At 46.6% G+C, this 20279-nt stretch overlaps 3 protein-coding genes across 8 annotated transcripts in view; 1 reads left to right on the forward strand and 2 right to left on the reverse strand.

Annotated features, from left to right (window-relative positions):
• The window catches only part of LOC132467906 (protein FAM83D-like), a 6653-nt gene extending 5139 nt beyond the window's left edge, over positions 1–1514 (reverse strand). Inside the window, exons 1-3 of the mRNA XM_060065487.1 lie at positions 747–1514; positions 487–633; positions 1–119 (exon numbers count right to left, since the gene is read on the reverse strand). The exon at positions 1–119 is cut by the window's left edge and continues 3 nt beyond it. Of these exons, the coding sequence (XP_059921470.1) occupies positions 1–119; positions 487–633; positions 747–1050 (570 nt within the window). The 5' untranslated portion in view covers positions 1051–1514. The remainder of the gene's footprint in view (positions 120–486; positions 634–746) is intronic.
• A 1103-nt stretch (positions 1515–2617) lies between these two features.
• Positions 2618–14589, reverse strand: tbc1d31 (TBC1 domain family, member 31). The gene is made up of 23 exons (XM_060064933.1): positions 14170–14589; positions 13602–13742; positions 13345–13460; positions 12862–13040; positions 12588–12739; positions 12010–12169; positions 11582–11782; positions 10537–10713; positions 10154–10233; positions 9562–9708; positions 8847–8980; positions 8612–8745; positions 8104–8283; positions 7609–7841; positions 7256–7328; positions 6955–7034; positions 6641–6776; positions 5797–5889; positions 5510–5638; positions 4963–5157; positions 4788–4857; positions 3893–4084; positions 2618–3112 (listed from the first exon to the last, which is right to left on the reverse strand). Exons 1-23 carry the CDS (start codon positions 14238–14240, stop codon positions 2937–2939), a joined length of 3249 nt encoding a protein of 1082 aa, XP_059920916.1. The 5' UTR covers positions 14241–14589; the 3' UTR covers positions 2618–2936.
• A 502-nt stretch (positions 14590–15091) lies between these two features.
• derl1 (derlin 1) lies at positions 15092–19832 on the forward strand. 6 transcript variants are annotated; one of them, XM_060066134.1, is made up of 9 exons: positions 15092–15445; positions 16014–16125; positions 16212–16276; positions 16715–16741; positions 17247–17342; positions 17507–17559; positions 18161–18271; positions 18680–18985; positions 19058–19832. In XM_060066134.1, the coding sequence occupies exons 1-8, from the start codon at positions 15293–15295 to the stop codon at positions 18837–18839; spliced, it is 777 nt and encodes a 258-aa protein (XP_059922117.1). In that variant the 5' UTR covers positions 15092–15292; the 3' UTR covers positions 18840–18985; positions 19058–19832. The 6 variants fall into 6 exon arrangements, with proteins under 6 accessions (XP_059922117.1, XP_059922116.1, XP_059922114.1 ...); XM_060066133.1 differs by having other exon boundaries at positions 18680–18977; XM_060066131.1 differs by having other exon boundaries at positions 18680–18973.
• The last annotated feature ends 447 nt before the right edge of the window (positions 19833–20279 follow it).

The following is a 20279-nucleotide window of genomic DNA, read 5'->3' on the forward strand; positions in this document are numbered from 1 at the left end:
TTGAGCCTTTCGGATCTGCTCTCTGACCAGGTCCTTCATGCTGCCCTCTCGGATGTCTGACTGGAGAAACACTTCCACGCTGGTCTGGCTCTGCTGGTCCGATCCACTCGGCTCCACGCCTCAGTCGGGGAGAATGAGAACATTCAAAGGACTGAAGTAGACGGCATGCCGCCTTTAAGAGGAGCTCATAATGCAGAGATGTTTAGTTAAGTTATTCTATTAAGATTTGGATATTTGTGTTCTATATTCTGCAGATCTATTTAGTTAGACTTTTTTTTGTAAAGTGCTTTGCGAAACATGTAGGAAAAATTAACTTTTGCTCTGATCAAAGCTGGGAGAAATGTAGCCTTTAAACTAGTTAAGCCACAATCGTTTTTAGCTTTGGGAGATAACTATATGGATAAAAAAATATCATCTACTTTAATGTATCCTATTTCGTGTTTAATTTCAGAGTCAATTCATATAGGCCTAGTACTGGTTAGCTACCATTCTGACTCCCGAGGGGCAGATTGGGCTCCAGGGTGGCGCATTCATCAGCGGTCTCTTCTGAAGCAGAGAGACGGCAGAGGGACAGCGGGCTCCGACACGGCTGGGAAGTCCCGTCTTCATCTTCGCCATCTACCGTGTCGCTATCTGTTGTTTAATGTAATTTCCATCAGATGCAGGACAATAGCTCATACGTTCCGTAAAAATAGGGGAAACTATTCATTCGCTCGACAAAAACACAAAATAAACTCGTTACGCACCTCCGCCCACGCGTCCATCCTGTTGATTCGTCAGAATGTAACTCTTCTCCCGCTCCGACAGAAAGTCCACCTCGCCCTCCGTGGTCAGCAGATCCCGGTAGCCCTGTACGCCGCCCTCCCCCATCAAGGCATCCACGGCCAAACGCTGGCTCTCGCTGTGACTGAGGTCCAGGGTCGGCGGACCCCCTCCACCTCCCTCACCATAGTAGGAGTTGGCGGTTCGGAGCTCCCGGACCCTCCGCCTCACTTTGCCAACCGGCTTGGCCCTCAGATGGGACAGCACGGAGAGGCCGTGTGGGTCCATGGCGGTCTGTTGAGACAGTTTACCAGATAGAAGCCCCACTGTTATTTTAAGCCTATCCCCCAAAGAAGCGCTGGGACCATAAAGGGGTTTCCTGGATGGAAGCTGAAGGGGGGGGGGGAAAGAGGAAAAAACAACAAGTTGAACGTGTCCGATTTCCTGTCCTGGTGGAAATCCTTCGTTCAGCCTACATCAGGGGTCTTCAGATGCGTGCTGTCCTCCATTGACAGAACACTGGGCTCGATTAGAATACCCTGTGGCTGTGATCCAGGGGAATAGCAGATCCTTTTGATTATAGGCCTATTCCGTTTGAGGTTCTGGATCCTGTGCTGCTGTTAGTCCATCAGAGAGCACATGGAGACTCGTGAGAGATTTTTTCCAAACTGTTCCATGGGCAAAAACAAAATAGTTGAAACGACTTAATTTTACCCTTCACCACACAATCTCTGTACTTAAATTGATGGGGGGGAAAAAAACACCCAAGGCGTATCCTTTCACTGCTCCATGCGCTCAACCCTGAGTGCCTTAAAGCCACTGGCAGTCAGAGGACTGCAGGGTGCCATAAAAGTCAGGTATGACCTGCCTGCCTATACCTGTCGGCCCGTGCAGATACGAAGGCTACTTAGGGGAAGATGGATGGACAGATGGGAGATACGGTTCCTTATAAGAAAAAAAAGAAAGACAATTTGCAGTTAGGGACACAGTTGGGAAAATCGTTAAGGTAAAATATTTTCATCCCAAACGCCTACCACGTGGTGGTTTCGGTTGTGTTGTTGTGTAGAGGTCAGCCTATTTACTTAATAACTAGAAGAGTGAATGTTTGCAAAGATGTTTTGCACAAACCAGTAATTTTTCAGAGCATGTAGGGCAGGCTATTATCCTACCCAAACAAAAGCTGTTTTTGGTTTGGTGTGTCTGTTAGGTCAGGTTAAATAAATGAGTTTAACAAACTGGAAGGAAATGTAAAATACATTTCCCATTGAAGGTGCGACGCTGCCCATCCTCGAGGCGGACTTGGAGAAAGAGCGCATGTAGCCGTGTGGAGATCTGTGTATTGGAGCAGGGACAGCCCGCAACTCAACTCAACACCCATCCATACGGACAGACACTGAATAGCCGATTTACCGGCTCCGAAAGGTTAGACGTATGACCACATTAATTACGCGCTCCTACTACCCAAGGCGACGTATGATCAGATTAATCACGGGCCTCGACTCACTAAGGACCGTCACAGTTAAAAAATGCGCTCATACCATAACCCGCAGTCATTATCCACTTAACTAGTCTGTTACACACCCGACGTCTTTTAAGGTCTTGAGGCCTTAGATCAGATGAAAGTTATGCAATTTTTTTTTTCCAACCCTAACCCTTCTTTCTTGTATCTATTGCAGGTAAAACAAACGAAATTAGATCAATTTCAGAATATGGTCATCATAAAAGGGCGGAGTTGACACATTACATTTTTTCGTACTTAAAGTGATTAACTAAGGGGCTCAATTATTTTTTCAACTGGATGTCAGTGCATCAATGAAATCATTGGGACATGTACACGCATTCAAAAATATTAATTCAAGGAATAAATTTCCATTATTTTTAATCAAAGTGTCAAAATGTCCTCACAGCACAACACAAAATACATTAAATCTAAATGACGATAAAAAAACATGTTAAAACAAATATTTACAGAAATCACTGAAACCACGGGATGTTAAAATAGCATTTTAAAGTCATTTAAGTTCCCATGTCTCCGAAAGCTTCTTGACTGTCAAGACACAGATAAGACCCCCATGGCATAACATCCTGCCTGCCTAGCACAAAGCCCTGAGGCTGAACTCCTATATGATGCATGGACTCCATCATCCACAAGCACGTTAAGGTGAGGCAGAAGGTCACTGTGGGGCGGGTGTTGGTGACCAGGCTGCTTGTGAGGAAGCAGCAGAGTCGCTGGCTCCTCCTCTTCCTCCCCGGGCCTGAGCGCTGGCGAGCTTCCGTCTCAATTCCCGGACGTCCCTCATCAACTGCCGCTCGCCGCTGTCCAGATGGGCCCGGCCGCGGTCCAGGGAAACTACCAGGACAAATCAGAACCAACTGTTAAAACTACCAGAACCAACTGTTAAAACTACCAGAACCAACTGTTAAAACTACGATGACAAATCAGAACCAACTGTTAAAACTACCAGAACCAACTGTTAAAACTACGATGACAAATCAGAACCAACTGTTAAAACTACCAGAACCAACTGTTAAAACTACGAGGACAAATCAGAACCAACGGTTAAAACTACCAGAACCAACTGTTAAAACTACGAGGACAGATCAGAACAAACTGTTAAAACTACCAGAACAAATCCGAACCAACTGTTAAAACTACCAGATACAACAGTTAAAACTACAAAAACAAATCAGAACCAACTGTTAAAACTACCAGAAAAAATCAGAACCAACTATTAAAACTACCAGAACAAATCAGAAGCTACTGTTCAAACTACCAGAACCAACCAAAACCTACTGTTAAAACGACAAGAAAAAATCTGAGCTAACCGCCTAAACTTTAAGAACAATGAGCTCACTATAAAAACTACAAGAACAAGTATAGCTCAAAACTACAATTACAACCAGAGCAACTTTAAAAACTACCATCAAAACCTGAGCTGTCCTAAAACTACACAAAAATATCAGAGCCAACTCTAAAAACTGCAAGAACAAATCAGAGCAACAAATCAAAACACAACCAGATCAAACTGGCTCCATTAGGAGCCAGGTGACTCAGGCCGCCTGCCTGAGTCACACGATGCCGTGGTCGATAAGTTAATAAGTAAATTATTTGCGGGGGAATGCCACTTACAGTTGGTGGACGTGCTACCAGGAGGGGATGGGCTGTTGAGACGCAGGCCGCCGCCGCCGCCGCCGCCTCCCGCCGGGCTAGCGGTAGCAGTGGCGTTAGCATGAGGTTGAGAGACGGTCGCCCCAGCACTGGGTCTCAGGGGAAGGCCTCTCGTGGGGCAGGGGGACCTCAGGGTCACCGGCCTCTCAGGGTCTACATCAACGCAAGAGCAACTATCCAGTTGATACAATTACAAATAGGGCTTTTAGCAGACGCTTTTATCCAAAGCGACTTACATCGGTTAATACACACATTGACACACCGACGGCAGAGTCGACCATGCAAGGCGATGTGTGTGATGGTGACGAGTTGGTTGTACCAGGAAAGGGAGAACTGGTTCAACAGGGGCGTGAATTTGAAATCGGAAAATGGAGGACATTGTTTTGTAACATTTGAGACCGACGTGCTCTACAAGTGTAAGTAAAGTTACACACATTTGGTTTGTTTCTCAGTACAACTACAATGTTTAAGGCTGTATCCGACCAGTGTTTTTAATGGTGTTAATTCTGTAATCAGTTGGTATCAAGAACGATAACGTGAATACTGCTAGATCGCTAATAGGCTACAGGCGACTAACTGAAATGATCAAGAAAAAAATAAATACCACAGAAGAAGAACCGTCAAACTGTAAACTCATTTCCGGTAGGTGTGCGAAGGCTGTTTTGACAGTGCACTGTAGAAATGAGAGCACTGCGCCTATAAGTAAGTGTACTGGAGGGATAATGAAGTGCACTTAGGTAGGTGCGCGATTTCAGACACAGCAGTTGTTTTGCTTTTTTGTATGTTGTGTCTGTGTGTTGTGTCTGTGTGTTGTGTGTTGTGTGTTGTGTGTGTGTGTGTGTGTGCAAGAGATAACCTGTGTTGGCAGAGGTCGAGGGCTGTGCTTCTTCCTGTAGCTGTGCTCTGGCACTCATCACTTCGTCCCACTAGACAGCAGCGCAGCAGAACAGGGAGTTGAGACGCAACATGCTCAGACTAACCGATACACGAGTTGGGATTTTGAACCGCTGGTTACCAACGCCCTCCCTCACCTTCCAGCCGTGCATGTCTCCGACGGTGTTGAGCAGCCGGTGCTGCTGACAGAGGGTCTCCGTGTGGACCTCTGCCAGCCGCTCTCTCTTCCTCTCTCCGTCCACGGCCAGACCCTCCATTCTCTGGCCCACCTCCCGCTCCCAGTCCCTGTCCACGCCCAGCTGGCACGCCTCCGCCAGCGACTCCTCCAGGGCCTGCAGCAACAACGTGTTCAGGTCACCCTTTTGTTATTACATTTACACTCGCCAGATGATTGACTCATTCAATCACAGTAGCCACAAGTGAGGTTATGGTGCTGCGCAACTTACTGCGAATGAGTCACGTATTTATATACCAAGAGTCTTGATCGTGTGTGTGTGTGTGTGTGTGTGTGTGTGTGTGTGTGTGTGTGTGTGTGTGTGTGTGTGTGTGTGTGTGTGTGTGTGTGTGTGTGTGTGTGTGTGTGTGTGTGTGTGTGTGTGTGTGTGTGTGTGTGTGTGTGTGTGTGTGTGTGTGTGTGTGTGTGTGCGTGCGTGCGTGCGTGTGTGTGTGTGTGTCACTCCTGACCTGCAGGTTGGTCTCGGCGTCCTGGAGCAGGTCCCTGTTATCCCCTTCGTCTCTCTCGGCCCTCCTCATCCTCACCTCCACCTCCTCCTCCACCTGGCGTCCCACTCTCACCTGCTCCTTCAGGAGCTCCTGCGGAAACCAGAGAACCCCCCCAAACATGGGGCACCGTAGGATTCAGACCCCGCCCAAACAGAGTGCGGCCAGGCCGTGTGACCGTGAGGTATCTCCGTGGCCTGCAGTCTCCCACAGGGGGGGGGGTGACGGGCTGCCGGCGGGCCCCAGCTCACCTGCTCCAGGAGCTTCCTCTGGGTCTCCAGCTCTATCTGGCGGATCTCCAGGTCCTGCACCGCCGCCGCCGTCTCCTGCTCCCGGAGGTCCATCTGGGGGGACAGGAAGCACCGTGGGCTTAAGGGTACTCGGGTACTTTATGGGGGGGTAGGGGGGTAGGGGGGAGGACCCAATCGAGGGCTTTCAAACTCTGACAGTTGACGTCTTGCCGTTCAACGACTGAACGGCAGGTAGAGTCCCAGTATAGTCCCAGAAGTCACAGTATAGTCCCAGTATAGTCCCAGGAGAGACCCATCAGAATCCCATAGAGTCCCAGTATAGCCCCAGCAGACTCCCATTAGAGTCTTGAGTGGCAGGAGGCTGATGAGGGCAGCCTTCCGACTGGCCGGAAGCGGGGGGCCGCGGCCCTATTGTGTCCAGCAGGCCAGCTGTCCAGGGGACGGGGAACTACGCACGCAGGCGTTAGTCATAGAGTCATTCCTGATGACTCCCGGTGAGGTCGTCCGGCTCGACCCTCTCTAGATGGAGGATCTAACAAAGCAGGGAAGCCACGCTCTCCTTTCTGTTGTTTCCTCCATCTTTTGACGTTCTTCTGCCGATCTGAAGAGGCCTGTAAGGTTTGACCGTTGTCTTTACCCTCGCAGTAGCAGCTTTGTGTCTCCGTCTTCACTGTCTTTTAGAGTAGTTTTTTTAAATATCAAGACAATTATTTTGTATGAATACCATTACCATATATTATATGTTAGATTTCAGAAATGCTGATAAAAACTGTACAGTAACCGGAAGCCTGCGGTTAAAATGGCCACAGATTTGCGCGTGTACTTTATGCCTGTGTGTGTGTACCTTCCTGCTGATGTCCCGGTCCAGTTTCTGGAGGTGGGAGGCCCTGAGCTCCTGCTGGTGGGTGAGGAACCTCCTCCGGGACACGTCCGTCAGATGCAGCTCCTTCAGCTTCATCTCCCTCTTCATCGCCCCCAGCCTGCCAACAGTTCACAGTTCACCTGCCACCACTGGATCCATGAAGACCTCTGTGTGTGTGTGTGTGTGTGTGTGTGTGTGTGTGTGTGTGTGTGTGTGTGTGTGTGTGTGTGTGTGTGTGTGTGTGTGTGTGTGTGTGTGTGTGTGTGTGTGTGTGTGTGTGTGTGTGTGTGTGTTACCTTGTCCTCTGTTGCGTTAGCTTTTCCTCCTCCTGGGCCAGGATGTTTCTGCGCTGTTCTTCTGCCTGCCTCAAGAGCTCCTGTTGAAACGATTATTATTTTACCTTATTTATTCCTTTTCAATAGAACAGTGTTCAGTTCATCCCATGAAGAAAGACATTAAGAAGCGGCTTTGGACCTTAGAAAGTGCTTTCATGCGTGACTTGACGTCTAAATGTAAATAAGAAGAATGCACCAGATTCTGTCCACCAACCCGTGGCCTTGGGCTGTGTACGAAGGAAGGAGTTTAGGAGAGGTGTACCTCTTGTGCGTAGTAGGCCTCCTCGGACGCCTGTCGGCGGACACATTCAGCGCGCAGCTCCGACACAGCCTGTCTGTTGGACACACACACACACACACACACACACACACGAAAGGATAGCGCTTTTAGTGCTACCAATCCCAGACAGGGAAGGTGGGCGTCAACGCAGCGAGAAAGAACGACAGCAGCGATAAAGAGAGTCACACATTTCCCTTTGAAGCAGGAATCAGACAGACTAAGGCCCAATCCCATTTTCTACCCCTTACTCCTTCCCCTTCCCCCTTCAAAACAAGGGGTAAGGGTAAGGGGTAAGGGGTAGAAATGGGATTGGGCCTACAGCCCTGGGAGGGTACCTCTCCTGCAGGTACTCCAGCTCCTGCTGCCTGATGCGCTCCCGCTCGCGGCCGTGGTACTGCACGACGAACTCCGGGTAGTGGTTGAACACGGGGTACTGGCCCCGGGTCAGGGGGCTGAAGGCGGCCAGCAGGCCCCGGGGGTGGATGGGGGTGGGGGTGCTGGCCGTCAGGCGGTAGGCCTCCTGGACCAGGGAGCCCATGTCCAGGTTGTTACGGTGGTGGAAGAAGTACTGAGTGGAGAGAGACAGACAGACAGACAGACAGACAGACAGACAGACAGACAGACAGACAGACAGACAGACAGACAGACAGACAGACAGACAGACAGACAGACAGACAGACAGACATGTGAGTATTTATGTGAGTGTGTGTGTCTCTGTGTGTGTGTGTGTGTCTCTGTGTGTGTGCGTGTGTGTGCGCGTGTGTGTGTGTGTGTGTGTGTGCGTCTGCGTGCGTGCGTGCGTGCGTGTGTGTGTGTGTGCGCGCGCGTACCTCAAAGTCTTGTTTCTGGGTGCAGAGGAGGAGGGGAGCGCGGCAGCAGGTGACGTAGGCCACACAGGCCATGAGCAGGAAGCCCGGGTGGTTGGAGAAGACGTTGTCGAAGAGGCGGAGCCACTCGTCCCGCGTCAGCACCTCCGAGAACAACGTCTCCAGCAGGGGCCATATGTAGAGCTAGGGCGCCCCCACACACACACACACACACACACACACACACACACACACACACACACACACACACACACACACACACACACACACACACACACACACACACACACACACACACACACACACACACACACTTTGGTTGTCATGGCAGAAAGCACAGTAGTATAATTTATAAAGTCATGAATTTATTTATTTTTTTAAATAAAAAGAGCATAAAAAAAAAAAGACAAACATATACCCGCACTTTGAGTCGTAGCAACATGGTCGACCTGGGTCCCGTGTACTTAAGCTGCGCAGGAGGGGGTTAGGGTTAGTGCTGGGGGGGCCGTACCTGGGAGGTGATGCCCCGTTCCGCCAGGTGCTGGAGCAGCTCCGGGTCGTGGTGGGCCAGCACGTTCTCCGCCATGCTCAACACGTTCAGGGGCGGGTTGGGGAAGTACTCGAACCAGTGCTGGCACCAGTTCACTGCACACACAGCCGACCCACAGCCCCATGTGACGCCCATCTCTTCACCCGGCTACTACCCACCCCCTCCTCCGTTGTGGTGTAGACGTGATGACACGTACCTATCACGGTGGCCACCACCTCGAAGCAGAGGAGCGGGTTGTTCTGGAACAGCTTGACGAAAGGGAACGCCACCAGGGGAAGGTACTCCGTCTCTCCAAAGATGGCCGCCCAGTGGGCCAGAGCTGACAACACCCTGTAGAGCGCACAAAAGAGAGAGAGAACAAGCATGAGAGAGAGAGCGAGAGAGAGAGAGAGAGAGAGAGAGAACAAGCATGAGTGAGTGAGTGAGTGAGTGAGTGAGTGAGTGAGTGAGTGAGTGAGTGAGTGAGTGAGTGAGTGAGAGAGAGAACAAGCATGAGTGAGAGAGAGAGAACAAGCATGACAGAGAGAGAGAACAAGCATGACAGAGAGAGAGAACAAGCATGACAGAGTGAGAGAGAGAGAGAGGAAACCAAACCCAATCCTTCCCCGCCATAACCATAGATCCACTGATGATGCAGATAACCAAAAGGAAGACCCTTGAATATATTCATGAGTAATGGACTAAACCTGGCATGTTCTTCTGATGATGTGATTAATAATGTTTTATTATTCCATGAGCGTAACTGCATCTTGTTGAAGTGAAGCATCATCATAGTTTTATTCATATTTTTAACAATATACTCAACTCAATAGTAAAATTGCAAAAGGCTGCTTTTCACAAATAAGACTGCTATGCATTGCATTGTGGAGCTCGTATTGCTGTTTGCCACCCCACAGTGCTAGGGGGCTCACCTCTGCAGCCCTCTCTGCAGCTTGTGGCTCTTGATGGGGTACTTGTTGTGCAGGCTGAGGTAGGCTCCGTGGAGCCCTTTGTCGGTCAGACTGCTGTAGGCCCCATGGTTCTCTGGGAGACACAGCAGAGAGCGCCACACAAACATCCTGGGAACACACCAGACCGGAAGACATGACCGTCTGCTTGGTAGATATAGCATCTCCATGTGATGTGTGTCAACTGTCTAAAGGGGAGATATTATACCACCAGGTGTGAGTGTGATTAGATTAGATCAGTCTACCAGCCTACCCAGTGGACTGAAGTAAACGTTGCTCATCTATCCAGCACCGATCTAGGTGGACACGCCCACTAGTGACGTCATATGGGGCAGATTTTCGAAACGGCTTGTAAGGCTAATCACACTCACACCTGGTGGTATAATATGTCCCCTTTAACACAAAAGAGGGATCCCTCCAGTCCGGGATGGTTTGTCGGGCAATTTGTGCAGAAATTGTACACATGTCAGAGTATAATGAACAAGCAAAGCAAAGGTTTGGGCAAAGCAAGCAATGGTAGGTATGTATAAAGGAGGTCAAACAAATGGAGTTGCACCTGTATTTAGCAGGGTATTCACCGAAGGCCTGGAGCAGGGCCACCAGCCTCTTCTTATTCAGGCCAGCCGGCAGCTCGTTCTGCCCACAGAAAGAACAAAGACTGGGTTAAGTCACACACTTACTGTCATTTGAAAAATGAGGCCACACTACATGTGTACATTGAGTGGTAGGAAGAAATGTGTGTAAACCCATACGAAGGAGGAGGTGAAGGACAGCACGAGATTAGATCAATCTGTGTCTGGTTGTTGGTGTGTGTGTTAGTGTGTGTGTGTGTGTGTGTGTGTGTGTGTGTGTGTGTGTGTGTGTGTGTGTGTGTGTGTGTGTGTGTGTGTGTGTGTGTGTGTGTGTGTGTGTGTGTGTGTGTGTGTGTGTGTGTCCCACCTCTTTGTCGTCCGTCAGAGAGTCGACAGCAGGTGGTCTGTGGGCCTTGGCCCGGGGTCTCCTGCCGGAGGTTTTGACCGGCCTCTGTTTGACCTCTGACCTCACCTTGACCGTGAGGTGGGAGGTCGAGTCCCCCTCCTCACAGCATGAGACCACCGTCGTCCGGAGAGCAGGGGGCTTGCATTAAAAAGGAAAAATATTGTTGATTGACAGGTGAAAAATGTATTTGATTGATGTGATCAATAGATCCAATGGATTTAATTTAGGACAGTGTAGTCATTAGTTACATGGCTTCAACGTACCAGAGCGGTATAGATTCCAATTTAGAAAGAGCTTGAAACATTGATCATTTTGTTTAAAAACGGCAAAATCATTATATAGCAGTGGAAGTTGGTATAGAACAGGGGTTATCAAAGTTTGACAACTGAGGGCCAATTTAGGAACCCAAAATTTGACTGAGGGCCGCCGAAGGAAAAAAAAATTGGCGGGAAACGCCGTCAGCATCCCAGTGGTCAAAAAAAAACATTGTACCGTGGACCTCCGGGTGTGAGGTCAAGTGAGGTCTAAATCACGAAACTGAGGTTCAGCCTTTCAAAGTAATGTACAGTCGGATTAAAACTAACAAATGTAAAGGGATTTAATTGAAAGCTAGAGAGAGTCGACTTTTCTCTTTATATTTATTTATATTGTTTAAATTAATATTGATATAATAATAAAAAAAATAAACTTTTTTATTTTTTTTTGAACTTACATAATTATGTATGTCATTGCGGGCAGCCAGGAATGATTCCGTGGGCCGCCATTGGCCCGCGGGCCGCACTTTGAGAACCAATGGCATAGAACAACTCAACAATTCAGAAATATGGATAATGACCATCGTCATCAACCATCGACATGCGCGCACGCCACACACACACACACACACACACACACACACACACACACACACACACACACACACACACACACACACACACACACACACACACACACACACACACACACACACACACACACACACACACACACACACACACACCCCCACCTTGTTGAGGTCCTGGCTCAGGCTGTGGACGCTGTAGACATTGATGCTGCCGTCGTCCATGACAGCAGCAACATGGCGTCCGTTGGGGCTGACGGTTGCCGTGGTGATGGCCTGGTCAGTGGAGCCCAGGTGAAAGAGCAGCTTACAGGTGTGGATGTTGACGAAGCGCATCACTCCGTCCTGACTGAGCACGCCCAGGGTCTGTCCAGAGGGAAACATAACACTCAGACCCTGCCAGCAGAAGACGTTGAGCTTTTTCTACTTTGTTTTATGTCACTACAGACTCTGTATGAGGTGTGTGTGTGTGTGTGTGTGTGTGTGTGTGTGTGTGTGTGTGTGTGTGTGTGTGTGTGTGTGTGTGTGTGTGTGTGTGTGTGTGTGTGTGTGTGTGTGTGTGTGTGTGTGTGTGTGTGTGTGTGTGTGTGTACCTGGCTGGCACCGCCGTCAAAGCTGTCCGGCAAGAAGTGCAGTTGTCGGACCGTTCGGACCACAGCTGGCATCTGCAGCACTCTAACCAACTGCCTGCTGTCCAGGCACCACAGATGGAGCAGGTTGGACCGCCCGCCTGCGGCCAGATTCTTACCGTCGCTGGACATGTTGAGCACACACACACACACTTTGGACTCTGCTGAATATTATGGTGCCCCATTCAAATACAATGAAATCCTGATGAGGTATGGATGATCATTAATTATTTGTCCTCTCTTTATTTATGTATTTTCTCGGACTGACCAAATTGAACGAGATGGCTCTAGATTCCCCGAGTCGTTGAGGTCGTGGTTGGATTGATTCAACTCTATAGCCAGTAAGTCATTCACAGAAACCCAAAGTAAAAACACGCAGAGAAAAGTCGCATCGTGGAGCTTAAATAAAACGACATCAAAGACATCAAATCATTTGATTTAGACTAGAATAACGTTCCTCACAACACGGCCGCGATCAGAGCTAGTTATCTCAGCAGCCTAGAGTTTTTTTGCTGAGTTGTTAGACGATCAGAGGTGCTCACCGCGTGACAGCGAAGGCCTTGTAGTGGACGCGCGGACCCTCCTCAGGGACGGGTAGCTGGTACTTACAGGAGAGCGACTCGCTCTCCCACGCAAAGATGGAGTCATCGCTGAAACAGCTGAGGATAGTGTTGCCCAGCGGCAGGAAAAACACCTGGAAACCCCCCCCCAAAAAAACATGGGGAAATCTCAATGGAACCATAGTTCTGTATTTTTATGAATTTGATGAATGTGTTGAAAATGACATTAAAGGATCGATTCAGCCGATTGCCGTACCTTCTGGATGCCCACAGACTGTCGTATGTTGAGCTTCCTCTTGCGCTGGAAGGTGTCGAGGTCCCACAGCTGGGCCGTGTCCGAGGACGTGGTGATGGCGTAGCGGCCGGAACCGTGTACAGAAATAGAAGAGACTGCGCCCTCGTGGCCGCGCATCCAACTGACGAGCTGCTTGGTGTCTGGCGGTAGGAGACGTAAAACGTTTTCTTAGTGAGATTATGGAACAGAACTGGCAGACTTGTAGGCAAAGGTCCTTCAGTTGCACCGTCCTTCCAGCACAGTGTGGTTCTACATTCCAGTGGGCACTCATTTAAACCTGCAGCGCCAGCGCCATCTCTGGTCAAACACAGGAATTGCGATTCACTTTTATGGTTGGCTTTAACTGCTCTCCAATAGAGGATGACACATTCTGTCTGAGACATCCCCAGACAGAATGTAACATCATCCTCATCTGCTACGAGCTAATCTGTGAAAGGAGCCTACCTTTGTCAAAGCATTTGATGGAGTAATCAGCTAGGGCCACCAGAAACTCTGTGGTTCTGCGGAGGCTGAAGGCCAGGGCGGTGCAGGCTAGACCCGTCTTCTGGACCAGACGGAACCTGGAAAAGGAATGTGGGATGAAATACAAACGACTCTTGACTCTTCCCAAATCTCGGAAAGATCAAGCCCAAGGATCTGACCCACGCAAATACACATTTGAGGGGTTTCATGGATGGGATGCATGTACTGCCACAGCTCACCTGTTTCTACTGATGTCAAAGACATAGATGTTGCCATGGTGATCCCCAGCAAGGAACGACTCCCCGGTGGTGTCAAAAGTCACATGGTGGAAGCGCACGGTCTTGCCCTGTTTGCCACTGCGGACTACTGTTATGAATAGGCTAAGAATGACAAAGAAAAGGCACAGGATGTGAAAACATCATGGTAATCAAGTATAATTTATATGTATATAGTTAAATACTCCTGACACCTAACTCAGAAGCCTATACTAATTGAACCAATCTATTGTATTGAATTCATAAGCATTACTTTTCTTTCCCCATAATAGCCAATAATAACATATTTGGCAGTGGTACATTAACAAGCAAACCAGGGCGCCTTTATAATCTGGATGAAGTTGCGAACAGTTGAGGGCTCGCGTCTCTAACAACAGCGTATGAATCCTTTAAACAAATTTGGAAGTACATTGAATGACACATATCACATTTCAATTGAACAAGGTGGAATAAAACCATGTGCTTATAAACGATAACAACACAATGCCTCAACAGTAGTCCCATTAAACAGACATTTTAAACCTAACCTTACCACTTGTTTTGTGCAGGTTTTCGATGCCATATTTTCCCTTCCTCTTTGTTTCCAATGTCAGTCACCTGCATGTTGATCAACTGCGACGGTACAGAAGACTATATCCACTTTTAGAGGTGATAAACCCGTCTGAATCAGCGAGGCCTATTTGATAGGACTCCTAATCCCCAGCCTATCCAGTGGCGGAGTTACAAGCGCGAAATTTAACAAGCCAAATTGTATCTTTCCACCTGGAGGGCGGAGAAACTAAGTTTTAAACATAGTTTCACAGCAGAAGTTAGAATAAGGCCAGTTGTAAATGTTGTACAACTCCCTTTCCTTGTCAACTTTTTTTAGAGCTAGTTAGTTATTCTTTTTATGATTTTAAGGCGGTTATGTTGTCGCATTTAGAGTACGTCATGTTGATCAACAAAGACATGCATTATGGGAGATGATGTTCACGGTAATATGGTTTTGGTCGGGCTTCAAATTAAAATGTTTATTTATTTTACTTTGTTTAAATGAAACCGTATTAATGTTGACCAGTGTGTATGAAGACATTGAGAGAATGATTACAACTGGTTGTGACCGTGGAGCTCAAACATGGAGCTGCATCTGTACCATGTGGATGCATGAAACATAATAACTCACCTGACCAGAAATAACAATTCAAATTACAACAAAATGATAAGTTACAATTTCTTCAAACTAAACGCCTTTTAGAAGAGCACATTTTTTAAAGCAGGTGTGTAATGTGTTTAGATATTCAATTCGTGATTAATTTCTTACACTTGTATTAAAAGCAAAGACACAGATATTACATTTCCCATCTGTGTTATGTATTTCTAGGAAAACTTATCATCAGGTCAAAAATTCTTTGTAAAAGTAAATATCTAATAGGATCGCAAGACACTTTTATTGTTTAAGACGCAACCGGAAGTAGGTGGTGTTTCGTTTTGCAACTTGACGCGGACGAAAACAAGGTAGCCTTGTGTTTAGCCACGTCATGTAAACTTAGCGACCGAGCAGCACTTGACGTGATATAACCCTGTTTCGAAAATAAGGATTATCTCCTTTTATAATTCAGTATATATTTTGTTTAAACGTCCGTTATAGAGCTTCTTGGCTCTGATCATATGGAAATATGTCGGACATCGGGGACTGGTTCAAAAGCATCCCCCTTCTAACCAAGTATTGGTTCGCTGGTTCGATTGCTGTTCCCTTGGTCAGTAGACTGGGATTTATTGATCCTATGAACCTGATCCTGTGGCCGGCTAAATTCTTCGGTAATTTTCAAGTAAGTTTTGGTGCTCAAGTCCTGTGTTTCTGTGATTGTTCTTTTCTAACGGTAGCTATTTGAGGAATACTAGGCTAGAGGCTACCCTAGCACGGCTCGCAGGCCTTGGGAGATGAACAGCCAATCAGCGATGAGCACGGCGACCCAGGATGGGTAAAACTTCCGGAGTCTCCAGTATATATATATTTATCTCTTAAGATCATCCATGGTCACAGTCAATATTATATTTAGGTATCCATTTGTTTCTACGGAGATGTTTGTCATCACACACTTCATCTTTATATAAATCCTAAACAAACTTTGTAGCTTGACGTTTAGGACACCTGTCCTTTTTATAATTTTTCATCTGGACCATATCATATTTATTGACAATCACACGTTATGTTCAATATCAAGTCATCGGCGTCTCAACATTAATCAAAACGGCTTGACTGTGAAAAAAAGACATTTAAAGATGTAATTTCCATTCAATTAGAAGAGATATGGTTCACAATATTCATAAGGAAGGCCTACTTGATAATGAATTACTGTTTTGGTTTATAAGCTAATAATGCATCTCACCCCACAGATTTGGAGGCCTCTTACGGCAACTCTATATTTCCCAGTGACTCCAGGATCTGGGCTTTTGTACCCGGTCAATCTCTACTTTCTCTATCAGTACTCGAGCAGGCTAGAATCAGGTAGGCCTTAAGCAATCCTTTTTATATTCATTTCTAATTATACTTGTCTGGTGCTAACCTGCTTTTTCTGTTTTTTTTCTTTTCAGGAACATTTGATGGCAAACCAGCGGATTATCTGTTCATGCTCCTCTTCAACTGGCTTTGCATCGTTGTATCCTTTTTAAAATAACGAAAAACATTGAAAATATCACAGGCAGACAGTGCACCTGCACTATGTGCTACCTATTGAAATACTCAACTTTAACTCTTCTTATCCCCATTGCCATTCAGGAATGTCCCTCAGGTGTCTCTCCCTTTAGCGATCAATAACACACATATATACACACTATAATGTAATACACCATTACAGCAGCATGGTTTGCTATCCTTAACAAATGGATCCCTTTGGTCACATCGTTAAAAGTGATTCAGAGGAACCGGGTTCACGGACCGCTTGTGAAACTATAAACATCTACCCAAACAAGGCTTTTTTTTGGGAGACCGGAATCCTCTATGGTGTTAAAGCACCAATATTCCGGTCCTCTGCGATGATTTCATAATGTTTATTTTTATGCTTAAAATGTGGTTTACCTTAACAACATGCTTGTAGATCACCGGGCTCCTCATGGACATGCAGGTAAAACTCCTCCTTTCATTTAGATTTGCTGCGTGGTCATAACTTTATTGTCCAGCCCTAAAGGTTTTCTATCTACTGCTTCTACTGTAAAAGTCCACCTCGACTCTGTATAGCCACCCTCCCCCTTCTGGCCACCATTGTACACTGTATTGTGTTGTGTTGTATTGTATTATAGTACTTAACTGTGTAGCAACTGCAGTAGCTGCTATCATTGCTGTGACACGGGGAATTGGTTAGCCTAGCGATTGTTGTACTTGCACTTGGTTCTATGAACATCCTCTCTGTACCGACAGCGATATATTGATGCACTTCTTATGACAAATGTACTTATTGTAGGTCGCTTTGGATAAAAGCGTCTGCTAAATGCCCTAAATGTAAATGTAAATGTAAAAATGTTTTATTCCAAAGGACTTATTCATGGATGGCTTGGCCCCTGCTCTGCAGTTGATGCATTTATCACCACTCCACTTTTAATCAACAATATTCTGTCTCATTTTCTCTGTAGTTGCTAATGATCCCCTTGATCATGTCGGTGCTGTATGTCTGGGCCCAACTAAACAGAGACACAGTGGTCTCCTTCTGGTTTGGGACGCGATTTAAGGTACTGCCACACTCCAGGGTTCACGTGTTTAGTGTTATGTCTCAACAATTTTTTGAGTAAACCAATTTATTTGTTGATGAACTATGCAATAGTACCTTGATTGAAATGTTATTCCCCATCGTTTTTCATTTTTATTGCATGCTTTATTTGTTTCTCTCCAAAAGGCTTCTTATTTACCGTGGGTCATCCTGGGCTTCAACTGGGTCATCCAGGGCTCGTAAGATATTCTCTACCCTTCTCTAAATGTTGATAACCCTTTGAGTTAATATTGCATGCAAATAGCGGTATGCAGGTCAGTGGAATGTTTCCATGAAAGACTGTAAACGTCAAAGTCTATTATTGGTGCTTCCACAGTGCCCTCTCAAGCCCCAACATCGGGCGAGTGGGCCATACGCATTGAGGGTTGCTGTTGTCAGATAAATTGGTTTCTGAAGCAGCGTTGGCCAACCGTATATGGTTGGGAGCTGGTGTGTGCGGTAGTGAGGTTTATCAGAATCCAAAAGTGTCGCTACACTTTTTGGATTCGGATAATTGTGGATCCAACCTTTTGAGTTATGGCGACCTTGCATCACAGTTTCTCTCCTATGGAATCTGCTATTGACCAGACAATACTTACCGAAATAGATTCATGTCTAGGATGTTTCAATAGGGATAAGAGAGGAATAGGGGATAATAACTGATATTCCCGTCATTTTATCGTTTATTACTTGAAGAAATGCAAGTGAAATGGCGTTATGTACCTTAAATTCTGCCGTAGTGAGTTCTATCTTTCTTTGTGATGTTGAATCCCTCATGGTCCATGATGTATCCCTCTCTAGGATGGTGAATGAGTTGATAGGGAACCTGGTGGGCCACCTCTACTTCTTCCTCATGTTCAAGTACCCCATGGACCTGGGGGGACGCGCCTTCCTTTCCACGCCAGAGTTCCTGTAAGCCAATGTTTGTTGTTGTTGTTGTTGTTGTTGTTGTTGTTATTGTTGTTATGTATGTGGGCGGGCACTCATGAATCCATGTCATTCAAAAACAATGTAACCCGGTGTTAAGAGTATCGCAGCCTGGGATGCAAACTGTGTGGTGGGACTAGACTAGGCAGTTCCCCAAAGATGTACCAAACAATCTAGTTTTAGGGTCGTTGCCATGCTACGTAACATGTAGGGAAAAAATGCTTTTTGTGTCTATCACTTAACCAATAGAGAAATATCTACGCATAGGGAGAATAGAACGCTTATAATATTAATGATGACAATGACTTTATGATAGAAAAACTCAATCAAACCAAAAGATAATTCTCTGTGCCGTTCCTCTCATGATTTCTCCATCGTCTTCCCCTCTCTCAGAAAGCGGCTCTTGCCCGCAAGAAGAGGCGGGGTGTCTGGCTTCGGAGCCCCGCCCCCCAGGAGAGCGGCCCCCCAGGAGCCCGCCGCCGGGGGAGCGGGGGGGGGTCTGTTTGGCCGTAATCACAACTGGGGGCAGGGCAATCGTCTGGGAGATGATTGAAGGAAAAACAAACCAAAATGGGTGTTGGGGTGGGGTAAGGAGTGGTTTGTTGCCCCGACTCAGGTTTCTGCCACTGACGGCTGTGTGTGTGTGTGTGTGTGTGTGTGTGTGTGTGTGTGTGTGTGTGTGTGTGTGTGTGTGTGTGTGTGTGTGTGTGTGTGTGTGTGTGTGTGTGTGTGTGTGTGTGTGTGTGTGTGTGTGTGCACTTCAACGTTAAGGTGTTTGCTTCTTTGCTTGCTTCTTGCCTGCGGAAGGAGAAGAGAAAAAACGCTTTACGACGATGATTAGAATCTAAAATGTTCGGGAGGAAATGACGGATTGCGGTCGATTTGGAGTTATAAATAAGTGCAAACTTGACCACTACAAGTCCAGAAGTCTTAAATGGAGGAGAAGGCAGGAAGTTATTTTGAGGAGGCAATTATTTTAACGGAGAAACCGCACACACTGTTACCCGAAGGAATCTCTCGAGGGTTGCTCTAAACACAGTAGGAGTGCCACCTTCTACCAACTTAGGATTTGTCAAGTGCTATGCAGATACCGTATTGGGCAAAAAGGAAATTCATATTTTTTTGTAAAACATTTTTTCAGTCACTCATGTTTTCCATCCCCTTCTTCTTCGCTCTTCCTCGTTGCTTGTGTCGCTCATGTCATGCCAAGTTGTGAACCGGTCCATGTTTCAGCCACTGGTTAAAAGAGTTGGTTGCCTGTGTGCAGCCAGTCTCACTGTACTCCGCTCGCATCTTCTGTCCGGTTCCATCTGTCCCTCCTTCTGATGCCATATCCGGGGACATTTAATAAGACATGTTGTGGAGGTCATACGCTGTGGAACGAGCGTGTCACCCAGCTTGAAGACAACAGGCTGATTTTTTTAAAAGAATATTGGTTTCAGGCCTTGTGTGCCTGGTCACTGTATAAGTCTGTCACAACGAATTTGTTGCAATTTTCAGCTGAGAAGGAAGAAAAATAAAAAAAGATTTTTGGTTTGTAAATATATCCATGTCTAGTTTTCTTTATTAACGAATGGTTTCAATTGCCAAATCGTTTTTGATCATCTGAAAGTCTTAACAATTAAAGCTGAGGTAGGTAAGATTGAGAAAAGAAACAAAGATTGTTGAAAGTGGTCCCAATATAATGCCTCCAAAAAATGACACAAAACGTACAAAGTCGTGTACGTACCGAGGCTGGGGCGGTCTACCAGAACAGAACATCTTCCAGAGCCTTTCCCTCCATTATAGCAGACGGTTGGCTATTGCATATCGTACAAATTATTCAAATGAAAGCTTGACTATTACCTACAGCAACAGGTAATTAACCCAGCATGGTTACCGTGCCACTATTGTCTGAAAATCACCATTCATAAAAAAGCAAAACTCTCCCCTTAAACCTCAGTCGTGGGGATAATTGTTTTAACTTGTATTTTGCGTTAAACAGTAGTCCTAA

This window comes from Gadus macrocephalus, chromosome 11 (genome assembly GCF_031168955.1).
Source record: "Gadus macrocephalus chromosome 11, ASM3116895v1".
Lineage (NCBI taxonomy): Eukaryota > Metazoa > Chordata > Actinopteri > Gadiformes > Gadidae > Gadus > Gadus macrocephalus.